The 27805-nt window shown below is 45.1% G+C and overlaps 1 protein-coding gene across 1 annotated transcript; it reads left to right on the top strand.

Annotated features, from left to right (window-relative positions):
• Positions 1-19028: 19028 nt before the first annotated feature.
• LOC125513737 (histone H2B.2-like) lies at positions 19029-19664 on the top strand. Its single transcript, XM_048678925.1, has one exon. It carries the CDS (start codon positions 19106-19108, stop codon positions 19538-19540), a length of 435 nt encoding a protein of 144 aa, XP_048534882.1. The 5' UTR covers positions 19029-19105; the 3' UTR covers positions 19541-19664.
• The last annotated feature ends 8141 nt before the right edge of the window (positions 19665-27805 follow it).

Genomic DNA, 27805 nt, shown 5'->3' with positions numbered 1-27805 from the left:
CATGGGAACTGAAGTTTGGATAGTTTGATGTAGGTAACAAACCACAGACCTGAGAACGTTTTGGCTGCAGATGAGATGCAAACTAAAATAACTAGCTACATGAGGTGCTGATTTTGTATAATCAGCTAAAGCAGAAACAGATATTGAGAAATTTAGATACTAGGATTAGTCAGGCCCCTTCAAAGAGTCTAGTAGAAAAATGTTCTTCACCGGAGTGCACAAGATTCCCCGGTAAATAAGCAAGTTGATGTTGCACTGTGGGAAAGATAATAAGCAAGAATTTCAGTAAAACTGATCAATAAAATAATAATAGCTTACCCCCCAAAAAATAGGTTAAATGCAGAATGGGTATACATATATTTTTTTATGAAGGAACGAGTTTTTTTTATTAGCATCATTTTCTATCTTGCCATTGGGCCTCCGGTATGTGTATACCGGGGCTTCTAGTTGCAGCCGGCCCTCATACCAACTAGAGACTGGGGCGCCACCTGGTGGCGCCACTTGGGCGGGCTTGGGCACACTTATCTTACCTCCGTACATTCAGCTGTCATGTTTGGTACTCGGTATCACTCAGGTATATCAATATGGAGGTATGCTATAGCATTAGGATCTATTAGTAGCACATCGATCAAACATGCATGTTAGTTGTTAATGTGTTGACAATGCAGATAAGAGACCGTTTTGAACCTACCACCACCTCTGGGTATAGAAATATACACATCACGCAACCAAAATGACCATTACATAATTTAACAAACGTTGGACCTGTAATAGTATTATATCTAAAGATCTTATAGATATTTCTGAAGTAAAGAGAGCATTATATATATTGGATTGAAATCTTGCAAAACACCAATGTCATGAACAATTAGGCTGTGCATCCCGATGTGCCAGCAATTAGAAGGAACCACACTGAGATGGCTGGAGCAAAGGCGTTCATGTACAGACTTATCTAGCTTACGCACGTCCATGGGTGTAGGTTGATCCTTGATGGCACTTATATACAACAAAAGTGATTCCCAAACATGTGAATATTCTATCTTTGCTGACTTTAACCCATAACCATTGGTAAACACGAGTGCTGAATAGAATCTGTACTTCGTCATAATTAAGCTATAAAAATGAACAAGAAGCAGTACAAAGTTCAGTAATGAACCCAAATAACTAAATCAAAGGGTAATGTTATACAAAAAAAGAATAGTGTGAGCTGATGCAACATAAATATTTCAAACTTAAATGCAAAGATTTTCAATAAGAAAGCTTTGACTGTCTATTTACAGGAAGGTCTAAGATACTTTTGATACAAATGAACAAGAAGCAGTACAAAGTTCAGTAATGAACCCAAATAACTTAATCAAAGGGTAATGTTATACAAAAATGGATAGTGTGAGCTGATGCAACATAAATATTTCAAACTTAAATGCAAAGATTTTGAATAAGAAAGCTTTGACTGTCTATTTACAAGAAGGTCTAAGATACTTCGAATAAGATCCTGACCAGTTCAGTTGTAACACTAACCAGTAGAAGAAAGGCTCACCGCTTTCGCATCTCTGCCCTTCTAATCCTTAATTAAAGAGCCCCTTTCCGACCTGAAATCACACAAACTATTAGCCCTATTTCACAAATGAATATGGCATGAGAGAATTTCTCGAGGAACAAAAGAATTTCTGCAGGAAACATCCATTTTCTAATTAGGAAGTCATAGAATGGTCAACAAAATGATACATCCCATACAAAAATTACAAAATTGGCAAACAACCAAACATACTTGGTAATCAAATACTGTGACAGCCTAATCATGATATAGAAGTGCGAGCAAATCTTTACTTATGCATAGATAAACCAGTGTATTGTGAGCCCCCAAAATCGAAATGCATACATGTACAGTTAATAGCTTACCTTCTCATAATTGTCAGCTCACTGGGACAACTTCGAGTAGAAGGGATGCTATTTACAAATGCTCAGATTCATTTGCAGCCAAACTCGAAGCCATTCATCAGATTGGATACTGAAAATTGATCAAGTGAATTTGACCATGAGCTGAAAGGCAAGATATACATAAATGTAGTAAATCATGTATATGTAAGGAAGGTAGATACTAAAAAAGTTTTTAGTAATACTGATAAATATGCCCGTGCGTTGCAACGGGAGAAACATATCTCTGCATGCCTTCTACCTCCTAGCGACCCATTCATGTTACCACTTGAATCCTGAGGCGATGAGCTTGATCATCATAATTTAGCATGCCGCTTAGCGAACCCCTTCTGAACTTGCTTAAAAAACATAGCACGAAGGGCAACTTAGCAAACATAAACATAAATTTGTGCGAAAATGATACTTAAGCATACATGTTAAATATAGCAGTTGCAACATACTGCACATCTCTGGACCTTGCTTCATGTCTTTAATCACCAGTGGGTCAGAGCAATATATAAGTATGGTAGTGCACATGTTACCTTGTAAATGCTGGATTAAAATGAACCAACTATATCACCGATCCTGTCGCACAGTGGTGAGTGAGTGTGATATGTCGTTATAGTATGCAAGTACACTCAAGCGTCTACATTGAGTGTTGTAGGCTACAGGATAGGCTTTTAGTAAAGAACAGATCTTGCTGGTATAAAAGAAGCCCATACTTCATTATCTGCTTCTTTATTAGTACCGAAATGCAAGAACATGAGTTACCGTTTCAATTGGCTTATTCAACATGAGGAAAATAAGAGCAGAAGCTATGCAACGTGTTCTTATATCCATGTTCTCCCTGGCCCTTACAGATACCTCAAGTCACGTTGTTGTGTCCATTGGCAGGCCCATGCCAATAAATTTTCAAAACATGGCTATGCTGGAAAAACAAATATTTTCAAATCAAAAGAATCGATAAAATGGAAAAAATAATTACACATTTATTGTTCCAGGGCAACTCCTTGTTTCTGAATTAAGTACCGGTCCAATTGCCAAAAGTTAACCTTCGTAATTATTTGTATAATAATGAGAAGTAAACAAATGATATTTGTTTGAGGACTGTCACTTAAAATGTAAAATACCCCAATAAAAAGAACTCACACCAAAGTTTCAGTGGAGTGCAATTGAAAAAACAGTGAAATTACTAAAATTACTACGAAATATTTGTGCTAGGTCAATTGCCATAAATCATTACCCGATTCACCTAGCCGATGGATGGTTCGTTTCATCAGATCAAATTATTTCCACATACTTTCAAGTGTGTAGTACACCATAATTTTTTCCCTGTTAATTAAAATGCACAACGGCTAAATGCATAATTGAACATATATTAAAGCCTAGAAGGTCCTTGATGGCTCATAATCAGATTAATCTACACGGACTAGAAAATAATTACTGCAGATAATAGAACATCTCCAGGCAAGACCCGAGGATCTCAATCTATTCCCTATCGGCTAAAATCTCAAATAGTGAGATCATTGCAGAAAAGACAACAAAAAGGAAGCGTACCATCATGACACATGGGTTGATCAGAAGTACATGACATTGTGCATCACGTCCATCTTTCTGTTGAAGTAAGAGAAAATTGACAGAAGAACTTAACATTACAAGGGCAACACGGTTCCTGACTTTATCTGCACAGATTTGTTTTACATAAATTACATCATATGAGTAAAATTTATCTGATTCCAAATCATGTATTCAACGGAGCAGAGCATAGATCATGGATTTAAGGAATGGAGTTACAATATGATGTAATCATGCATAAATATAGGAAAGCCCACATTTATACTCCTTGAAAAAATTAATTAAGAATTACACTTGACCATGTCTATATACAATTCTATTTTTCTTGAAATGGGCGTACAAATCATATTACAATGTCAAGTACAACAATTACCTTTAGAATAGCAACCATGTCCTCTCTGTACTGTAGTTCTTCTGTAAATAGCGACAACAAATACACTATGATGACAATAGCCATGTCACGCTTAGCGCTAAGTGCTACTACAACTAATTGACTCATGCCCAAACACCTGTCATATATAAACATACATACAAGACTCACCGCTACAACTGAATGCTTGCCGCTAATCACAAATAGTCTTCGGCCTTAATGCAGATGGAGGTACATCATTAATTGTTCTCTCACTAAATCAAAGTTTACTTCCAATAAGATGGAGGTGCATCATGCCGAGAGGGAGGGGAAGAGAGAAGGAGGCGCTAGTCACCTGGTCAGCAAAGTTGGATATGCTCTTACTTCTTGTTCCAGGTTGCATGGTCTCTGTCCTGTTGGTGAATTGCACACCTTGGGAGCAGAAAAATTATAGAGCAGCTTGTAGTAATTCAATAAAAAAATGTGCCATAACGAGAATAATAATCATACAACAATCAATAATATTCTCAAAACTCCTCAAAACTAACTACTGTCAGCAGCTTGTATCGAGTTGCAGAAGGCCCGTTTTAGAATTGCTGGAAGATGAAACATATCAAGTCTTATACATTAAAACATGGAACCATAAACATCATTTACTCAGGTATGTTGGCTAGAAGTTTGCTCCACACACTCAAACACAACCCTTGCAAGCTCGTGTATCCTATCTCGAGATTCAGTATCGTCGCTTCTCAGTTAAATATTCAAGTAAATTTTAGGTAAAACCCTTGGTCCATACAAACACAACCCTTGGTCCATGTATTCTCAGTTATTACTCATAGCATTTAAGGAGTCATCACCAAGCATCCCCCGCCATATCGAGAACACATAGAGAGCATGCAAAATAACACAAAGTATGTACTGTACGTTCAGTAATATAAATGCGAGTACCATTACTTCACCCTGCCACTAAAAATTACTCCATATGTGACCACTTCCAGCAAGTAGATGGCTCATATTCAGCTATAAATTGGCAAACTGGAGCAAAGCTATAATGACTATGGTTTGCAGGCCAAAAGAAGACTCACATAGGGATCTATCGGAATCATCTCCGACACCATAAAAGGACCACATCAGCCGTAGAACAACACCACATCAACACGGATACTACAATATCATAAGAGGGACCAACTTACTATTACTAATCAAGCTATAACGAGGAGTACACATCCCATAAGAAGAAGGATTACCAGAACCCAAAGAACAAGCCACCTAAGTCATAATGTAGGAGATAAGGATACTCTGAGGTAGCATAGAGGTGGATGGCTGCTCCAGATCCAGGCAGAGGCATGACGCGTGTGGCGTGGTCCAGTTCCGTGTGTGGCAAGCGAGCGCATGCATGCGAGACTGGGCGCGACGAGAAGGTGCGCGGTGGTCCATATCCACACGGGGCACAATGAGTTAGGGTAAGCCGGTGCAGTAGGGCGTGATCAAAAGGTATTTGCGACCTAGATCCACGTGGTGCACCCTCCTAGTGGTGTCTTGCTCGCACCCGTGCACTTTGCGGCATTATGGATGAGCTGGATGTTGGATCCTAAGCGAGTGGTGCGACACGCAGATGGCTTGTTAGGGGGCCTGATCGAGTCCTTGTTGGAGGCGTCAAATTGGTAGTCCCCACTTTCCCTCCCGATAAGCTTCGGAGGAAAACCTAGATCTGGTTTACCGAAATGGACGATGGCTGGCATTGTTAACTTTGTTTGGCGTTGCGCGCATTCCCTCTTGAGGGAATCATTTTGGAGGTCACTAGTAGAAAACAGGGCTTTGGTCCAGGCCGGGTCAGCCCATTAGTCCCGGTTCAGTCCAGAACCGGGACCAATGTGGGCATTGGTCCCGGTTCGTGAGCCCAGGGGGCCGGCCGGGCCACGTGGGCCATTGGTCCCGGTTCATCTGGACCTTTTGGTCCCGGTTGGTGGGATGAACCGGGACCAATGGGCTGAGCTCCTGGCCCACCACCATTGGTCCCGGTTGGTGGCTTGAACCGGGACCAAAGGCTCCCCTTTAGTCCCGGCTCATGTCACCAACCGGGACCAATGAGGTGCCTATATATAACCCTCGCTCGCGAGCAGAGCACCACAGTGCTCTGTTTTTCTCTGGCCGAGGGGGAGAGGGCTTGGTGGTGCTCTAGCTCACCTCCTATGCACACAAGGTGTTCGATGGAATGCCCGAGCCACACTACTTAAGCTTTCTCCTCTCCAAGCTCGACCTCCAAGCTCCATTTTCCATAATATTTGTCTAGGTTTAGCGGTCCGTCACGCCCCGTCCCCGTCTTCACCGCCGTCGATCACCCGCGCCGAGCTCATCGCCGGCACCACCGTGGTGAGCCTCTTGTTCTTATCTTCTTTCTGAAAGGAAAAATATTCTTACTTGTATGTTTACATAGATACTTGTATTATTTTCTTACTTTTATTATTGCATCTTATATAGTGCGATGGTTTTGGTATCCGCCCCCGTCGGCCCTCGTCCTGTCTATGATTCGGATGTGGTATATATATTATCTTTATAACTATTGGTTCATTTATTGTTTATGAAAATTATGCCGACCAACGTGACATAGATTTTATTTATGTAGGATGTATGTGAATCGGAAATGCCAACCGACCCTATTGTCGAGAGGTTAAATTTAGTTGAAGAAGAAAACAATTTGTTGAAGGAAAAAATAAAAAATTTGAGGAGGAGAAGATGATATTGGAGTTGCATGTTGCGGATGTCGTCGATGATCACAAAATCAAGATGGATGCAATGCGCTTGAAGATTAGAAAGATTAGAAAATATGCCATTCATACCGAGGCTTGGTATCATTATGCCGTTGGATCAATTGTTACCTTGGTTGCGATTATGATCGCATTTGTTTTCGCATTGAAATGTTTTACATAGTTTCAATGTATGGTTTAATTAATTAGATGCTCTGGAGAGCTATATGTTGTTAGATGAGAACTATGTATGCACTTTGGTTTTAATGTGATGATGAACTTCTATTAATTTGGACACTTAATTATATATAATGCACGCAGATGAACCGGCAATGGATGTACGGTGACAGACACACCCACGAGTACATTAAGGGCGTGCATGAGTTTCTCGATACGGCTGAGGCAAACAAGCAGAATGGTTTTATGTGTTGTCCATGCACTGAATGTGGGAATACGAGGTCTTACTCTAACCGGAAAATCCTTCACTCCCACCTGCTTTACAAGGGTTTCATGCCACACTATAATGTTTGGACGAGGCACGGAGAAATAGGGGTTATGATGGAAGACGGCGAAGAAGAAGAGTACGATGACAACTATGTGCCCCCTGAATACGGTGATGCTGCAACGGGGGGAGCTGGTGAAGATGAAGAGGAACCAGACGATGTGCCCAATGATGCTGCAACGGGTGAAGCTGCTGAAGATCAAGAGGAACCAGACGATGTGCCCGATGATGATGATCTCCGCCGGGTCATTGTCGATGCAAGGACGCAATGCGAAAGTCAAAAGGAGAAGCTGAAGTTCGATCGCATGTTAGAGGATCACAAAAAAGGGTCATACACCAATTGCGAATATGGCAACACAAAGCTCGGTACCGTACTGGAATTGCTGCAGTGGAAGGCAGAGAATGCTGTGGCTGACAAAGGATTTGAGAAGCTACTGAAAATATTGAAGAAGAAGCTTCCAAAGGATAACGAATTGCCCGACAGTACATACGCAGCAAAGAAGGTCGTATGCCCTCTAGGATTGGAGGTGGAGAAGATACATGCATGCCCTAATGACTGCATCCTCTACCGCGGTGCATACAAGGATCTGAACGCATGCCCGGTATGCGGTGCATTGCAGTATAAGATCAGACAAGATGACACTGGTGATGTTGACGGCGAGCCCCCAGGAAGAGGGTTCCTGCGAAGGTGATGTGGTATGCTCCTATAATACCACAGTTGAAACGTCTGTTCAGAAACGAAGAGCATGCCAAGTTGATGCGATGGCATAGTGAGAACCGAAAGAAAGATGGGAAGTTGAGAGCACCCGCTGATGGGTCGCAGTGGAGAAAAATCGAGATAAAGTACTGGGATGAGTTTGCAAAGGACCCAAGGAATGTATGGTTTGCTTTAAGCGCGGATGGCATGAATCCTTTCGGGGAGCAGAGCAGCAATCACAGCACCTGGCCTTTGACTCTATGTATGTATAACCTTCCTCCTTGGATGTGCATGAAGCGGAAGTTCATTATGATGCCAGTTCTCATCCAAGGCCCTAAGCAGCCCGGCAACGAAATTGATGTGTACCTAAGGCCATTAGTTGAAGAACTTTTACAGCTGTGGAATGGAAACGGTGTACGTACGTGGAATGAGCACAGACAGGAGGAATTTAACCTTAAGGCGTTGCTGTTCGTGACCATCAACGATTGGCCCGCTCTTAGTAACCTTTCAGGACAGACAAACAAAGGATACCATGCATGCACGCACTGTTTAGATGACACTGAAAGTATATACCTGGACAAATGCAGGAAGAATGTGTACCTGGGCCATCGTCGATTTCTTCCGACCAACCATCAATGTTGAAAGAAAGGCAAGCATTTCAAAGGCGAGGCAGATCACCGGAAGAAGCCCGCCATGCGCACCGGTGATCACGTGCTTGCTATGGTCAATGATTTACACTACGTAATCTTTGGAAAGGGTCCCGATGGACTAGCTGTTCCGAATGACGCTGAGGGACACGCACCCATGTGGAAGAAGAAATCTATATTTTGAGACCTACCCTACTGGAAAGACCTAGAGGTCCGCTCCTCAATCGACACTAACAGAAAGTTTATAATTTTTGGGACCTACCCTACTGGCACTAACAGAAAGTTTATAATTTTGCTCCTCGCCCCTGGCCCATGACCATTAGTCCCGGTTTGTGCCACAAACCGGGACTAAAGGGTTGGTCCTCGTTGCGGGCAGAGTTTAGTCCCACCTCGCCAACCGAAGGGGGCTCACACCGGTTTATAAGCCCTTCCCTCTCTGCCTTGTTGAGCTCCTCTCAAAGTGAAAATAGATGCCCTAATAGAGAAAAGTTTAACCTAAATTCATAGTGAATTTCTCTGAAATTCATAGAAATTTACTAGGAATTTAGGTTGAATTTTCTCTATAAGCGCATATATTCTCATTTTTTAGTAAGTTAATCACAAACTTGTGATTCAAACAATTTTCAAAGAATTCAAATTTTAACTATTCAAATTTGAAGACTAATGGCACTAACAGAAAGTTTATAATTTTTTTAAAACTAATGGCACTAACAGAAAGTTTATAATTTTGCTAACCTAAAAGCAATCGGAATTAAAAATTAAAGCAAAAAACAAAAGAAAATAAATAATGCAAAAAACAAATCAAAAAAACAGGAAAAAACTATTTTTATAGTAAAGTTAATCACAAAATAAAATAAATAAAGCAACAAAGAAAACAAAAAAACTAAAAAAGTGTTTTCAAATTTGAAAACTAATGGCACTAACAGAAAGTTTATAATTTTTCTAAAACTAAAAGCAAAAAGAATAAAAAAATAAAGCAAAAAACAAAAGAAAATAAATAATGCAGAAAACAAAACAAAAAAACTAGAAAAAAATAGCAACAATAAGTATTTTGTTGTAAGTAGAAACAAAATAAAATAAATAAAGCAACAGAAAGTTTATAATTTTGCTGACCTAAAAGCAAAAAGAATTAAAAAATAAAGCAAAAAAACAAAAGAAAATAAATAATACAGAAAACAAAACAAAAAAACTGGAAAAAAATAAAAATAGCAACAATAAGTATTTTGTTGTAAGTAGAAACAAAATAAAATAAATAAAGCAACAAAGAAAATAAAAAAACAAAAAAAAGTGCCACCTACTCGGCACCCATGGCCTGAATACGACTAGAAACCCTACCATGGGCCAGGATTCAGGCCCGCGGGAGGCCCAGTAGGCCCACAGGCACACATTGCACGGTTAGGCCCGAAAGCCTGCTTTAGAGAGGAGCTCGAGAGGGAAGGCGCACCGCACCTTATAAACAGGTGCGGCTCCCTCTCAACTAGCGAGGTGGGACTAAACATTTGGGCGCGGGGCAGCACAAGGCCTTTGGTCCCGGTTGGTGGGACGAACCGGGACTAAAGGGGGCATTGGTCACGGTTCGTGGCACCAACCGTGACCAATGCCCCCCTTTAGTCCCGGTTGGTGCCACCAACCGGGACCAAAGGCCGCCGCTTCCCGCCCTTTGGGCTGCTGAAAATAGGCCTTTGGTCCCGGTTGGTAGCACCAACCGGGACTAAAGGGGGGCATTGGTCACGGTTGGTGTCACCAACCGGGACTAAAGCTTGGACTATATAACAAACACTTGTGAAAATTTTCAGTTTGCATCGCCAGTTCCCCCTTCCCCCGCCGACGACGCCGTCAGGCTGCTCCACCTCGCCGTCTACGCCGCCGCTGCCAACGTCGTCGCATCCACGAGCCCGCGCCGTCCTCATCGCCGGCATCCCCGAGCCTGCCGTCCTCGTCGTCCCCGTCGCTGCGTGCCTCCGCGAGCCCACCCCTCCTCGTCCCTGTCACCGGCCGCGCGCCATCCCGAGACCGCCGTCTCCGTCACCGCGTGCCACCCCGAGCCCGCCGTCCTCGTCGCCGGACTCCTGCCATCGCCGCCCCCCTCGAAGTGAGCCCCCCCTTTCCCATGGTCCCGATCGAGTGCAGCCCTTGCTCTCTGCCCCTGCTCCATGGTCGCTGCCGGCCCCGATGCATTGAAGAGCAGAAGGAGAGGAGAAGGAGTGGAGCAGCAGCAAACTTTTCTGAAATTTTTGATTTTTTTTTACAGATATGAACAGTGCATATAGAGGGTGTTTGATCAAATGCTAGATGGCTTTGGGCATTTTTAGGATTTATGATATTTTTTTTGGTGGGGTACTGATGCAAGACAAAGGTGATGGCAAAATTTCAGAATTTTTTGATTGGTTTAGAATAGGTTTTCAGCAAGGAATTTGGATCTGGTTCAAATTTCATTTGAATGAAATTTAAAAAATGTAAACTATGGATCAGAAGGTTTTTGGTGAAATGGAGTGTGGGTACTGTCATGAAGTTGGAGTAATTTTTGTGGTTGTAAAAGAGTTAGAAAAATTTAGAATGTGTTAAATATGTCAAAAATGTTTTTTTGTTCATACAAAGTTTTTTGTTCATAGGCAGAAATTTTTTATATATGACTATGGATATATGAGCAATGATGATCCATGGATGTATGCATTGATATATATGAGAAACGATGTTTCATAGAATATTTACCAAGTATATATGTATTTTTGTTCATAGCATTTTTTCCATTTATATATGTATGTGGCTATAGATGGATATATATGAGAGGTTTCCTAGTGTCAAAGTATTGAAGAAATCCATGGCTTCATCATTAGCCGGAAGTAACCAGGGCATGACGAAGTCCTCCAAAGTTATTTTGGAATGGTGTCCCGAATAGGATAATTTGCCTTTTTGTATGAATTTCAGCAAAGGCCTTCCAAATAACGATATTTGGAAGGTTCTTGCTGAACTTTGTACCAAAAAGCGAATTATCCTATCTAGGGCTCCGTTCCAAAATAACTTTGGAGAGCTTCGTACCATCATGCACCTGTTACTTTCGCCTAATGATGAAGACATGGTTTTGTTGAATCCTTTGACACTAGGCAACCTCCCGACCCCTCGGCGATCCTCTCGAACATGAGAGGAAGAAGAGGATCGCCGAGGGGTCGAGGGTTCCAGGGTCGTCGAGGGTTCGAGGGGTCGAGGATCGCCGAGGGGTCGAGAGAGGTTTCCTAGTGTCAAAGTATTGAAGAAATCCATGGCTTCATCATTAGCCGGAAGTAACCAGGGCATGACGAAGTCCTCCAAAGTTATTTTGGAATGGTGTCCCGGATAGGATAATTTGCCTTTTTGTATGAATTTCAGCAAAGGCCTTCCAAATAACGATATTTGGAAGGTTCTTGCTGAACTTTGTACCAATAAGCGAATTATCCTATCTAGGACTCCGTTCCAAAATAACTTTGGAGAGCTTCGTACCATCATGCACCTGTTACTTTCGCCTAATGATGAAGACATGGTTTTGTTGAATCCTTTGACACTAGGAAACCTCCCGACCCCTCGGCGATCCTCTCGAACATGAGAGGAAGAAGAGGATAAAAAAAGAAGAGGAAGAAGAAAAAAAAAGAGGAGAAGAAAGAATAGAGGAGATTCTCCTCTATTCTTTCTTCTCTTTTTTTCTTCTTCTTCCTCTTTTTTTTATCGGGAACGAGGGTCGTCGAGGGACATAGATGTAGTGTCGTCGTTGTCGATATACCCCCTCCCGATAGCTTCAACACGTGGGGGGGGTCGATATTACCCCCTCCTTGAAGCGTTCTCGAGGCCACCCCAAACCCTTGAAGCGTTGTCGAGGCCACCCCAAACCCTAGAGAAGCAGCGTCGAGGCCACTAATTAATATATATGATTCCTTACTATGATTAGGTAGCTAGTTCTACGTTTTCCACTAATATATCCATCTGTCATGTTTGAATAATAATTGCCATGTTGTAAATATTTGTAGAAACTATGGACACCGCCTGAGACGAAGCAAAAGAAGCGTTGTTGAGGGACATAATCGCAGAAGGAAGTGATGTCGTCTCGTTGTTTCTCAACGACACCGATGGTCTGGAAGGAGAGGGTGAAGAAGCTGGCTACGGTGACCTAATGCCGGTGCAAGAAGAAGAACATGAGGACGGCTCCGGTGACCCAATGCCGGTGCAAGGAGACCGTGATGACAGCTCCGGTGACCGAACCGAGTCCGGCCAGGTATATATATTAGTTAAGCCTGTGCTGACTAGCTAATTGATGCATTCATTGTTTTGGTATGTACACATATTAATTAAGTCTTTGTTCTTTTTTCTAGCCCTCCGGATCGAGCACAACTTCGGTAAAGAGACGAGGCCCGAAGAAAAAGTTGAGCTCGGATGAAAGGTTTGAGATCATAGCAATCGCGCCCGACGGCCAACCGATTGAACCCATCCGAACAAAGAACGCATTTGTTGCTCAGTGCGGGGTTCTGGTTAGGGACAAGATCCCGATCAACATCCAGCAATGGTTTAAGCCGGCTACAGAAGACCCTGAGGTGTCTTATGTCAATGATATGCAGAAAAATGATCTTTGGACTGAGCTGAAGTCAAATTTCACCCTACCGCCAGAGGATAATCCAGAGAACCCAGTTAAAGAGCAATTAATCAAGTCTTTTGCTCTTAAGAGGATGACAGAACTATTCAGGAGGTGGAAGAAAGATCTGAATAAGTTTGTCGAAAATAATGAGACACCAGAATTCAAGGGCAGATATGAGAAGATCAGAGATCACCTGGCCCGCATTTGTGGCCCACAAGACATCGGAAAAGAGTAAGAAGATGTCGGCGACAAACAAGCAAAATGCTGCGAAGAAGAAGCATCACCATCGCACGGGGTCAGGTGGCTACCTCGTAGCCCGGCCTAAGTGGGCCAAGACTGAGAATGATCTGATTGATAAAGGGATCGAACCAGAGACAATTAACTGGCCAGACCGTTGCCGGACTTGGTTCTTCGGGGCTGGCGGAACCTTGGACCCTGTAACAGGGAAGTGCATTTGGACGAACGATCAACTGGACATACCAGTCAGGAAGCTTCAGCAGTGTATCGAAGCAGCGCAGCAAGGGACGTTCTTTCCAGACAGAGAGAACGACGAGCTCACAATGGCCCTCGGGAATCCTGAGCACCCTGGACGGACACGAGGCACGCCAGGCTCCATTCCGTGGAAGGTTGGGTTTCCGGACGCTGGCGGTTACAAATCCCATGAGAGGAGGAAAAAAGTGCAGCAGACCCAAATGCAGGCGCTGCACGCAAGGGTACAAGCGATAGAGGAACGAGAAGCAAATCGCAACAAACGTACTGCCGAAGCTTCCCCCGAGCGCCATCTCAGCGGAGAAGCAGCGTGGCTTCCACCGAGCTGCTTCAGCCGGAGCATGCCTTGACGGCTCCTGCCAGCTATCCCGTGGATGGTATCACGGAGTCTCAAAATTGCCACCTTATGACGCAATGGATGAATTTGAAGGTTAAGGCGGCTGTTGGCTCTGTTTATCCTACTGAACCCGGCGCAACTTTTCACTGTCGGCCGATTCCAGAAGGATATGCTAGGGTGATGGTGGATGAAATAACGGAGGGATTTGAGGACCTCCAGCTTGACCACCCTACCGGTGAATGGGAGACTAGGATGGGGTCTGCTCTGAAGACTCCATGCCTATGGCAGAAGGAGCTCATCAACCTTCCGAACTGGACGCCTCCGCCTCCTCCGGCAAGTCAGGGCACTCCGCCTCCTCCACCGCCTCCTCCTCCGGCGAGCCAGGGCACTCCGCCTCCTCCACCGCCTCCTCCTCTGGTGAGTGACGATCAGGGCACTCGACCGGCTCCTTCTCCAGCGCGTGGTGGCACTCCGCCTCCTTCTCCGCCTGCGCCGACGCGCCCGAGCAGCCAGCCTCCTCCTTCTCCGCCTCGTCAGCAAGGGCGGAAGAGACCTGCCGCCGCTCCGGCTACTCCGGCGCGTCGTAGTCCTTCTCCTCCGCCTCATAAGCAAGTAAAGAAGACAACCGCTCCGTCTGCTCGGCCGGCGTCTAGCAGTACAGCCAGAGGCGGGAGGACATACAGATTCGGTCCTTCTCTGAAGACTCCAGAGAAGTTACTGTTGGGTTTCGTAGTAATTTCAAAAAAATTCCTACGCACACGCAAGATAATGGTGATGCATAGCAACGAGAGGGGAGAGTGTTGTCTACGTACCCTTCGTAGATCGCAACGGAAGCGTTGACGCAACGTAGAGGAAGTAGTCGTACGTCTTCCCGATCCGACCGATCCAAGCACCGTTACTCCGGCACCTCCGAGTTCTTAGCACACGTACAGCTCGATGACGCTCCCCGGGCTCCGATCTAGCAAAGCTTCGGGGATGAGTTCTGTCAGCACGACAGCGTGGTGACGATGATGATGTTCTACCGACGCAGGGCTTCGCCTAAGCACTACAACGATATGACCGAGGTGGAATATGGTGGCAGGGGGCACCGCACACGGCTAAGGAACGATCACGTGGATCAACTTGTGTGTCTAGGGGCGCCTCCTGCCCCCGTATATAAAGTAGCAAGGGGAGGAGGCCGGCCGGCCAGGTGTGGCGCGCCAAGGAGGAGTCCTCCTCCTAGTAGGAGTAGGACTCCTACTAGGAGGGGGAAAGAGGTGGAGTGGGAGAAGGAAAAAGGGGAGGCGCCGCCCCCCTCCCCTAGTCCAATTCAGACCAGGGAGGAGGTGGCGCGCGGCCCACCTCTGGCAGCCTCTCTCTCTCTCCACTAAGGCCCATATGGCCCATTACTTCTCCCGGTAGGGTTCCGGTAACCCTCCGGCTCTCCAGTTTTCTCCGAAATCACCCGGAACACTTCCGGTGTCCGAATATAGCCGTCCAATATATCAATCTTTATGTCTCGACCATTTCGAGACTCCTCGTCATGTCCGTGATCACATCCGGGACTCCGAACTAACTTCGGTACATCAAAATGCATAAACTCATAATAACTGTCATCGTAACGTTAAGCGTGCGGACCCTACGGTTCGAGAACAATGTAGACATGACTGAGACACATCTCCGGTCAATAACCAATAGCGGGACCTGGATGCCCATATTGGCTCCTACATATTCTACGAAGATCTTTATCGGTCAGACCGCATAACAACATACGTTGTTCCCTTTGTCATTTGTATGTTACTTGCCCGAGATTCGATCGTCGGTATCCAATACCTAGTTCAATCTCGTTACCGGCAAGTCTCTTTACTCGTTCCGTAATACATCATCTCGCAACTAACTCATTAGTTGCAATGCTTGCAAGGCTTATGTGATGTGCATTACCGAGAGGGCCCAGAGATACCTCTCCGACAATCGGAGTGACAAATCCTAATCTCGAAATACGCCAACCCAACATCTACCTTTGGAGACACCTGTAGAGCTCCTTTATAATCACCCATTTACGTTGTGATGTTTGGTAGCACACAAAGTGTTCCTCCGGCAAACGGGAGTTGCATAATCTCATAGTCATAGGAACATGTATAAGTCATGAAGAAAGCAATAGCAACATACTAAACGATCGGGTGCTAAGCTAATGGGATGGGTCATGTCAATCAGATCATTCACCTAATGATCTGATCCCGTTAATCAAATAACAACTCTTTTGTTCATGGTTAGGAAACATAACCATCTTTGATTAACGAGCTAGTCAAGTAGAGGCATACTAGTGACACTCTGTTTGTCTATGTATTCACACATGTATTATGTTTCCGGTTAATACAATCTAGCATGAATAATAAACATTTATCATGATATAAGGAAATAAATAATAACTTTATTATTGCCTCTAGGGCATATTTCCTTCAGTTACCATATGAGAGGACCCCGGAGGAGAACGCACGAACCGAAGTGGATGACTGGTTTCAAGGGTTGAAAGCAAAGAGACATCCACTTCCGGAGGAGAAGGTAGATCCGGTGAAAGCGAAGCGCACTCTGGCTGCCCTGACAAAACCACCCAAGTCGCCGCCGAAAGGAAACTATGAGTGCATTATTGGAAAGGAATTTGCCGAAGCGGAGCGGTCGGGAAGTACTGTCAGTGATCAAAGGCTGAAAGAACGACGAGCTGGGAAACAAAATGCCCAGCTCGGCGAACAAGCGAAGCAATCGTGCCCCCCGCTCAAGGTGCCTAGCCACAACGTCGCTAATGATCCGAGGATGGTGCCCGGTTATAGCAATCTTGCATATTACCTGCCCGACGATGTACATTATGAACCCATGGAGGTGCAGATACAAAGATACGAGTACGGGAAGCCTCTCGTCAAAGATGAAAGATCTCTATCAATGATGATGCGAAGATTGCATGATTGGTACTTGAAAATCTGCAGAGACTCTGGGGGGAGGAGTACTTTATATGTGAAAGTTAAAAAGGAGCATGACCTCGTTGGAATTGAACTGTTGCCTGTTCCATTTGAGGAGTTCTATCAGTTTTTCAATCAATTGGCCCTCGATAAAACAACGGTCGCCTGCTACTGTCTGTAAGTAGTACTACTTCTATCATTAAGTCTCTCTATATAGCTCAGCTCTTTCATTGCATGTATTTATAATCATCCTCACTATATTATGCAGATTGAAGATCGCCGAATTGAAGAAAAGACAAGTCGGTGATATTGGGTTCATTAACACATATCTCATAGATGCAACTCAGGTTAAATTTCATGCCGCAGCTACCGAGGCCAACTTGCTACGATCGTTGGTAATAAATGAAAACAAAGATATAATACTCTTTCCTTACAACTTCAAGTGAGTGTTACTGTCTTGTGCGTATTCGGTTTCCCTTATATATTAGTCAAGGTTATAGTAATGTAATTGATGAGTTATGCATGCATGTGCAGTTTCCACTATATTCTCCTAGAGATTAAGCTTGAGCAGGGACTAGTAACCGTCTTAGACTCAAGACGAAAAGATCCCCAGGACTATGCATACATGACTCAAATACTCGAGAATTAAGTTAAATTGATCATTATCCACCATATCAGCAACTTTGTTCATTTCCTGATATATCAAGTAATTGTTTTCTTTGTCCGGCAGGGTTTGGAGAAAATTCACCAGAAAAGCTCCGGGACTGTCGAAGGAGCTGCAATTTAGACACCCGAAAGTAAGTACTATAGTAGCATGTTCCGCGCATCTACTAGTCATTCAAGCGCTAGTTTCATCAATACCATTTGGCATTCTTGCTTATCAGTTTGATTGACCTCTATTTCTTGTAAAGTGGTTGTGGCAGGAACAAGGGAATGATTTCTGTGGATACTACGTTTGCGAGTCCATCCGCCACACGACCTGTGAGCGGGGCTACACTGACGAACAATATGAAGTATGTAAATAACAACATTCACAATTTTATTTTATTACCATCATTTGTGTTGAGTTTCATTCATTCATATATATATGTATTGACCCCCTTCTTTAAATTAGATGTTTCGGAAGCGGGATGAACTCCTAGCACCAGCTCGCATGCGAGCAATTCAAGAGGAATTGGCGGCATTCTTTCTTGATCACGTGATCTCTGAAGACGGAGAATACTATGTGGACCCTGAGTCCGTATGATTATATTTGCAAGAGATAATTATTGTATATATGTAGCCGGTAGTGTCGGATAGATATACGAGAACTTGTTGTTCGACCAATCTCTCGGAGAAGGAGAGGTGGTCGATATCACTTCTCACTTTTCCTCCTGACAAGCTATGGTGGAAAACCTAGATCTGGTTTACCGAATTGGGCGACGACAGTGTTGTTAGCTTTGCTTGGTGTGGCGCGCATGCCCTCTTGATGGCATCGTTTCGAAGGTGCTGATCGGTGGGACCTGTGGCTTGTGGAGTTGGCCGGTGACGGCTAGTGTGTTTTTGCCCGTGTGACGTGCTTACTGAATTGGGTGGTGGGTAGTAGGAGCATCCTTCACATGTGGCGTGCGTCGGGTGAGGCACATCAGCCAACCTCATGGGATGGAAACTGCATATGTTCGATTGAACATACATATCAGTCCTTTTTGATGTCGTCGTGGTTCGCGGAGAATCTTGTGACAAGCCCAGACTAATGCAACGGCTTTCAGCGTGCAGTCTGGTAGCGGCGAAGGCGCTGGAGCCGGTTTTCCTCAATATAAACCGAGCGGCCCTTTCTTCATTCTTCTTTCTCTAGCACATGCTTATGCGGTGCATTGCTTTATTTGGGTGTTCATGTTATACCCGTTTCTAATCAATGTTTCTTTTTTTGGGGTTCTAATCAATGGTTTTATTTTTTTTCACTCTCTTTTCATGCTCTGCAACGTGCTGTATGTACACGGGGGGTGTGTAGCGTACGCTCGACGACGAGTGCGCGGGAGTCCACAGGCCATCGATCCGCGCCGCTCCAGCCCGCGCACGTTCTCGCCACGTCATCGATCCGCGACCAAGCGCATCGGGTCCGTCCGTGCCAAGCATCACCGAACGGCTGGAACCAGTCCACGGCATGGATCCGAGGCACCATCCTCTCCGCCAACCGCAGCCCACCTCCCTCCTCCTCCTCCTCGCTCCCTACATAACCTCGCCGCCCCCTTCGTCTCTACACATCTCAGCATCAGCAGCCCGCCTCACATCCCACCCAAGCCCCACCTCCCCACGCGCTCCAACCAGCAGCACCCATGGCACCCAAGGCGGCGGAGAAGAAGCCGGTGGCCACGGCCGAGAAGACGACGGCGGGGAAGAAGCCCAAGGCGGAGAAGCGGGCGCCGGCGACCAAGGAGGCCGGCGGCGAGGGGAAGACGAGGGGCAGGAAGAAGGGCAGCAAGGCCAAGAAGGGCGTGGAGACGTACAAGATCTACATCTTCAAGGTGCTCAAGCAGGTGCACCCGGACATCGGCATCTCCTCCAAGGCCATGTCCATCATGAACTCCTTCATCAACGACATCTTCGAGAAGCTCGCCGGCGAGTCCGCCAAGCTCGCCCGCTACAACAAGAAGCCCACCATCACGTCCCGGGAGATCCAGACCTCCGTCCGCCTCGTCCTCCCCGGCGAGCTCGCCAAGCACGCCGTCTCTGAGGGCACCAAGGCCGTCACCAAGTTCACCTCATCCTAGACTAGTAGGCTTGATGCTCGTTTCATGCATTCTGTATGTAGTTGGCAGTATGATGTTACAACCTCTGTAAGAATTGTGCTGCTTGCTTGCCGCGTTGAAAGAAATAGTGACGATGTTGCCTGAATGATTGTTCGTGTGTGCTCGCGTGTCGCTTCAGTTCAGACTCTTCTTGATACCATTTGTTTATGTCAGCAAATTTCTTTTTATCTAATTTTAATTTGCTGCCATTTTATCTACTGTGGTAGTTTCTAAGTCTACAGACAGAAACCTCTAATGATCCTCTGGACTTGTCATCCATATGGCAAGAGGCCAAGAACAGCTTGCCAACTAGTGTTCAGAAATTCAGAATGCTATTAGATTCAGATTAGCTTCTTGAGATAAATTAGAGGCTACTTTTCGCAAAAAAACGATAAATAAGAGGCAGTCCACCCATGTTTTTAAGAGTCAAGGAACACGCCAGATGCAACCATCATCTTTTTAGGATGGCACACAGAAAGTTTGCTGTTGATGCTATTGAGTATTGAGACGTGTGAGTTTTCCCTCTATTATGTTTATACTACACTAGGTAATTTTTCTACCACACTAGGTAATTAGTGATGACGAAGCGACCAATTTTGTTAAGGCACAGAGTTTTTCTATTGATTCATTTCTCTATGTTTATGTACATTTGTATGGATATATGCATTCTAAGTAGCGTGAATTGGCCAGAAGCATTCACCAATCGCCATCTTTGGGTACGGGAGCTGTTCCTCACTTGTGTTAGATGATGTTATTATCATGTAAGAGTTGTGTCGCGTGAGTCTGAAGAAATAGTATTGTTGCTGCTTAAATTTATTATCAAGGTGTGCTTGCATGTCACATCAGATTCTTTACATAAACTTCAGTAAATATAGATAAGAATATTTTATATAACTACCTAGCTGTCGAGCATATCCATTTTGAGAAGCTTTGTGCCATTTTCTTTTGTTCCAGATTAACATGTCGATTGATCTCAGAATGCAGTCCCCGCAAAAAAAAATGATCTCAGAATGCAGTCTTCCCCTGATACAGTAACATGCTCGACCAGGCAGAACTGACCCCATAAACCATATATGCCAACCATGCAGAAGGAATATAATATATGTGTAAATAGAGTAAGGAATGCTCTCTATCTGCATGCAGTGACCTTCCATGCATAAATATTCCTGATTTGCTATACCAAATTTTCTTCCTGTGAGGAGTCTTGAAAGATTGGCATTTGTGGTTGTGACGGTTAAATAGTATGGAGATACTCCTCAGAAATAGTATGGTGAATAAGTTCTGTGCACATGTCCAGCAGAGAATTTACATCAGACTAATTATGTCCGTTTTTCTTTTATTTCAGAGATAGTTAGCTGGAATTTCTGAGTAAACACAAAAGTCTAATCCCAGTGAAAAAAATCAAGCTATCTTAACCTCCAATTTCGATCAAGTAAAACCCGTTTACGGAAGTTTATGAATCTGAAGAGCAGAGTGACTTTTTCCTAGTGGCAATATGCTTAGATATATCCATCTTATTTGAACAAAATATCCAATGCATTTGTCCCCACATAAATATAAAGCACTGATCAACACAAGCATGTACATCTTGCCAAAGTTTTTCATTTTCTTCCTTGTGTCCCTTAAGTTCTTCTTTGTTTTGACCATGAAATTCAGGAAAAGCAAGTTAACTCACCTCAGTTCAAGTCACTGAGCAGAACAAGCAACAGCAGCCCAGATCTGCTGACGCTCTGCAGAAGCAACAGAACAGAGGCGCACTACATTCAATGTCTGACAAGCGAGTTGGAGTCACCACACTGATGTACACTTCATCACCGAGGTACAACCTTTACTAATTCATGAATTAATATTTTGCTTTTACTGAATATATACTATTTCTCATTTTTCTCTTCTTTTTCAGATCGATATGATTGTGATCATGTTTCAACAGGAAAAATGTTTGTATATAATGCCATGGTAACGGTAGCATGATTAGTTATCCCTGCTGCTCATTAAACACAATCAGAACAGATATATACATCAGTAAACACCAAGGACTACAAGTTCCCAGGGCACTGACTCGTGGACATGCTGTGACACTGGTTTGGTTGCAAGACAAGTACTAGTCGAGCAACTCTTAAATCTTAATCCTTGCTAAACAAAACAATTTGCAACTTTTTATGTTAGGACGACAACAGGTTGAAGGTCTCAGTGTCGGCTCAAGGCAGCAAGGTGTGATGAATTTTGTTGCAAAATATATTATGTCTTTTGTCCCGGTTGGTTGCTACCAACCGGGACCAAAAAGCATCAACGCGTCAACATTTTAGGGGCTGGGTTTTTTGGGGGGGTTGGGGGGTTTTGTAGGGTTAATTTAGGGGTTTCATATATTGTGTTAACTAGCTAATAGAGAGAAGTGTCCTCTCTTACCTCCGTGCTTGGTCGACGCTACGTACTATACGTATAGAGAGGACTCGACGAGATCGGCGCGGGCGATCGACGACGGTGAAGACGGGGACGGGACAGACCGCTAAACCTAGACAAATCTTGAGAAAAATGAAGCTTGGAAGTCGAGTTTGGAGAGGAAAAAACTTAAGTAGTGTGGCTCAGGCATTTCATCGAACACCTCATGTGCATAGGAGGTGAGCTAGAGCACCACAAAGTCCTCCCCTCGCTGTCCAGAAAAAAACAGAGCAGTGGAGTGCTCTGCTCGCGGGCGAGGGGTATATATAGCCACCTCATTGGTCCCGGCTCGTGGCTGGAACCGAGACTAATGGGTCCAGACGAACCGGGACCAATGCCCCACGAGGCCCGGCCACCCTCCTGGGACAAATCGGGACGTATGCCCCCATGGGTCCCGGTTCGTGACTGAACCGGGACTAATGGGCTGGCCAGGCCTGGATCAAAATCCTGTTTTCTACTAGTGTTGACCAGTGGTGGAGGCAGGGGTGTTGGCATGGGCCTTGCCCCCTCTATACTCTCAGAAATACAACTACATGTGCTCTTGATCCTCTATTTGTCAAACAAAAGTAGCAATATTTAGATGATTTGGTCCCGTCTAACATCATATAACACAGTTTGGCCTTCTCTATAGTGAGTTTCTGGCTTCGCCACCGGTGCTGACCCTTGGACTCTCGAGGCTGTGGTCCTGCATAGAAGCTTTCGCATTGGCAGAAGCAGTGACGGAGCTAGAGCTAGACCGGTTCTGCTGGGGGCCAGTGTTTGGAGTCAAGATGGGAATGTGTGGGCCTGGGCCTGGACCAATGGTCTCAAGGCCAATTTCAGGGGTCACGGGTCGACCCATTCCGACAAAATCATGTGGCTCGCTGGCCCATTGGGTGCCCCAGGGCTGACCCGAAATTCAGCTAGAATTCCACAGCTTTTTAGCTATGTATACACTACTTTTGCAGGCTACTTCTACAACATTTAGAGCATGTCCAGAACAGTTAAGATACACACCTTGATGCAACCGTCCTAGATACATAAGGCAGGACCAGAGCATCATGAAGATGTCCGATTTAGTAGCAGAAATGCACCATTGCAAACTCGGATCAACTTCTATACGTAAAAATAAAATCCAGATCAACTTATTTTACAGTACGGTTCTTCCATGCAACAAAGGTAGCACTCCAAATTGAAAGACACGTCGGGCGGTCCGCCGGCGATCTCGCCGAAGGTCACATGTACCATGCCCTGCAGCCAGGGGAGTGGAAAAGTAAAAAAAAAAAAAACAGGCTCAAAATGAACTCGAATTTGACTGACATGATCGGCTCAAATCCCTACGTGCCTGCAGGATCGAGGAGAGCACGCCGGCCTCGACGTCAGTCGGGAGCATCCTGCCGCGGGTGCTCACAAGCGCTGCGGTCGTTGCAGTGCCACCTGCCAAGCCCCGCATCGCAGCAGAAGCGATGGCGCGCACTCCCTCGAGCACATGATTCGCTTCCTCGCCGCCTTGCATCTTCCTTTCAACGTGCTACTTCTTACTTCGCAAGTCTTGGACTCGAGAGTTTGCCGTGTGCTGTACTGAAACCGTGCACAGAGCATTTATACTGACAGTGCACGCGGAGTTTGGCCTCACGCATGGAGATCAAACTGTGCATCACTCATGGACCCGACCCGTTCCCATCTTGAGTTTGGAGGGGCCAAAAGCTAAAAAAAGCTTTGGTGTGTTGGGGGGGAGGGGGGGGGAGGACAGCCCCCAGCAGAACACATAGCTCCGCCATTGGGCAGAATGGTGGTTGATGATATCAAGAATGGAACCCAAGGAATTATATAGCAGTGAAATTGAATGGTGATACAATGTCACACCCTGATTTTCATGTCACAACACTTAAGCTAATAAATCATGATAAAGTGTGGTTTGATAAAAACTTTTGTATTATTTGGCTTTTATTTGGAGTTGGTTTTCTCTCTGTGTTTTTCAAGTGCCCTTTAAAGTCAACACAACTCCCCTTTCTATACTTCAACTCCTTGTCCCAAACTTCTGCCCAATGATCATGCCATGTGTATAGAACAGTATAGTATTTTATTACAAAAATAATTTGGCCAAATAGTATTTTTAAAAAATTAGTTTTCCAAAAACCCCTGAATTGAGGTTTGCACTACAACACTACAGGAAACAGGAGATTTGCCGTCAGCATTTTGTGTTTTCTCTTTGCTGTCTGTGTTGTGTTTTTATTTACAGACGGCAAAGTGAGCTCTTTGCCGTCTGTAAATAAAAACAAAGACGGCAAAGATAAAACACAGCACACGGATCGATGACGTGGCATCATCATCCACCAGACATGTGCAGCCCACTCCCACCACTCTCTCTCCCTACAGCCCACCACGCCGCACCCAACCCCACACCATCCTCCGAGAAATCACGCTCGAGCACACACATGCACAGGAAAAAATCTCTCTCGTTACTAAAAAAAGGAAAAAAAATCTCTCTCTCTCTCTCTCCCGATTGCTCCCAGATCCAATCCCCTTCTTGGTTGCGACTCCGATCTGGCCGGCCGCCCGGCCAACATTCCCGGCCACCCAGCCGCCTGCACCACCCCTTCCCTCCCCGACTCCCCATGCTCCTGTACTTCCTCAACACAAACGGAGCAGCCTCCCTCGCCATGCTCTTGCTCTGCGCCATGGAGTGCCGCCAACACGCGGGCACCGTCATCAACGCCACATGCCTCCACTGGCCCAAGATGGAGTGCATCAACAGCGCCCCACCCCATCCGCTGCTCTCCCGGGCCACGCACGTCGCCGGGGCGCCCGCCTCCTCCTCCAGCCGTATCTCCCGTTCGTCCTGGAGGAGGTCACCTAGCGGGAATGCGGGATGTGTTCGTCAGCGCTGCTCCTCCTCTCTCCCTTCCCGTGCTCTCCTCTGCCCAATGGCCTCAAGCTCGCCGTTGCTGCTCGTCCTCTCTCCCATGGCCGCCTGCCTCGCGCCGCCGTCCGCTCCTGCTCTTGGCCCCAACCACCCGAGACGCGGCCACGCACGAACCACCAGGAGGCCACCCTGCCATGGGCGCCCCCGCTCGACCTCTTCGTGCTGCCGCCACAGGAGTTCTTCGCTGCCACGTCGCCGCTCACCGCCACGACGCCCCGAACTCCGGCCACGAGAGTCGCTCCGGTCACCGAACGAACAGGAAGAATAGCAAACTCAAAAAACAGAAAGAACAACAGTAGGACTAGCAGTAGGGCCGCACGTCATTTTCTTAATAAACAAATATTCATTGCCGTCTGTTATTTATCAGCCTGACGGCAAAGAGATAGTTTGACTGATGGCAAAGATGCTATTCTTTGCCGTCTCTTATTCTTTTGGCTGACAGCAAAATATGCTATTGGCTGACGGCAAAGTCTTTGCCGTCAGTGCAATGAATTTCTGACGGCAAAAGCAGCCTTTGCCGCCATCCTCTTTGCCGTCTATGTTTGCCGTCAGCCGGCTGACGGCAAACTCTTTGCCGTCTGTACTCGCCAGTCGGCAAACTACCTGATTCCTGTAGTGCAAGTACTTGATTTGGGGTATGAAAAATATTTCAAAGAGTATATTTGAATCCTAGTAGATATAGGACTCCCATAAACCTGTGCGCTAGCTCGAGCACATGATTCGCTTCCTCGCCGCCTTGCATCTTTCTCTCAATCGTGCTACTCCTTACTTCGCAAGTCTTGGACTCAAGAGTTTGCCGTGTGCTGCACTGAAACCGTGCACGGAGTATTTATACTGACAGTGCACGCGGAGTTTGGCCTCGCGCATGGAGATCAAACCATGCATCACTCATGGACAGATCAAACTCTGCATCACTTATGGACCCGACCCGTTCCCATCTTGAGTTTGGAGGGGCCAAAAGCTAAAAAAGTTTTTATGTAAGTCATCCTAATTTTTTCCCTTCACAATCTGGTTCAAAGCTGGGGGGGGGGGGGGGGGGGGGGGGGGGACAGCCCCCCAGCACAACACATAGCTCCGCCAGGGAAAATATCCAGTGCTACGGTTCGCTGCTACAAGATCTCCTCGTGCGTTGGATCTCCATGGGAGGGGCAGGATCAATTCACTAATCCTTTTACATACACCCCCTTTGTACATTCGTATCTTGCCAGGTCGAACATAGATTTTGTACTACTCAATCGAACATAGATTTTGTACTGAACTGAGCGTCTTGCTAGGTCGCTGCCAACATCAAGTGTAAATCAAAAGGGGCAGATTAAGCAAACTTGCACCAGATTATTAGGAGGGCATTGCAACTACATGTACAGAATTTGTTTCTGCAACAGATTTATTCACTGTAATGCAAAGAAGAGATCAGCCATGCTAATCCTTTTCCAGAATGAGCTGCTCGTTAAGTATAAGCAGAAGAAAATGTCTGAGATCAGCAGAACCTAGGGTCCCTGAATAGATGTGCACCAGTCCCTGAATTGCAGCATAACCTAGGGTCTTTTTTGTATATTTTTCAGAAGGAGGTCAGCATGCTCCATCTTGTCCCTAGAGTCCAGATCCAACGCACCGGACTGTTCTGGAGCAGGGGAGCATATGCTAGGCCGTATCACCAGATATGCACCCAGCTCCGCCATTGGGCAGAATGGTGGTTGATGATATCAAGAATGGAACCCGAGGAATTATATAGTGACATGGTCAGCGAGATTGAATGGTGATACAAGTCCTTTACAACCTGCACCTTCATTCATGAGCTGCATAATTTTAACTATAAAGCCCACAATCTAGCAAAATTATCAAAATTTGCCACGATTATTTTCGCTGATCGTGTTTTTATCATTGCACCACATATTCTATTTACATAGAGATTCAAGTTAACCTCAATGGATTAGTTAACTGACTGCCTGACACAGTTTCCGACTTTGTCTTCATTTTTCAAAGTACTCCCTCCAGATGCTCGGGGAGGACCCGTCTTAGTACACACCATATAAGGCCAACAGCTGTTCATGTGCAGCTCTCCAAAGGTTTTTCTCCATATCGCAAATGCGAGACAGAATGGATATTTAAGTGTGCAACAATATCCCCAAATAAAACCCTAGTTCTCACAACAGAAACTCAAAAGTCGATGCACAAAAAATGTCATCAGACGAGTACTCTCAAACTGAGCAACAAAAACAAAATTAGCATTGCATAGAAACAATTTTGCGGGGCATGATGGTTGTTGCAGCCTGCGAGCATATATTCGCAAATAAAGCTAAGCCGCTGATGAGAAGCTACTGGGCAAGTACTGTTTGTGAAACCGATGAAGGAACCTCACACACCCGTCTACTATATTGTTAGCACAAGGAATTTTGTTCTAAGAAAACCAAACACTACAGAGAAGCCATCATGGCTAGATCAACGTCATATAAAGAAAATATAAAGGAATACCTAATGCAAAATTAGTTCAATATCCTAGCTTAGCTTACAGAAGGCGCAACATATGAAGCATGTTTCCCAAGAATCCCATGAAGGCACAAAAGAGAAGAAAGTGATCACTGATCTATTTTAAGAAAAGAAAGTGATAAGAAAGTGATTTTGCAACAGAATTATTTAAGCTCAGCCCCGACGCTCTGAAAACATAAGAACTCATGTCATACATATGCTGGTGTGGTAAAGGAAATATTGATAAAATAGCTCTGGCTCTGGCTCTGGCTCTGAAGAGTCTAAGCTGAAGCATATGAAAAAATGGCTGAGATTGCCCCTTACTATGGCCCTAAGTCACAATTAAGTTTTACAAGCCAAAGCATGAGAAAACAGCAGAACAAAAATCTAGCTTGCAAATTTAAAATATGCTTTGACAAAAGGCATATGACTTATTT

Source organism: Triticum urartu, chromosome 6 (assembly GCF_003073215.2).
Source record: "Triticum urartu cultivar G1812 chromosome 6, Tu2.1, whole genome shotgun sequence".
In the NCBI taxonomy this organism is placed as follows: Eukaryota; Viridiplantae; Streptophyta; class Magnoliopsida; order Poales; family Poaceae; genus Triticum; species Triticum urartu.
The sequence above is the reverse complement of the archived record's forward strand: the minus strand, read 5'-3'. Positions and strand labels throughout refer to the sequence as shown.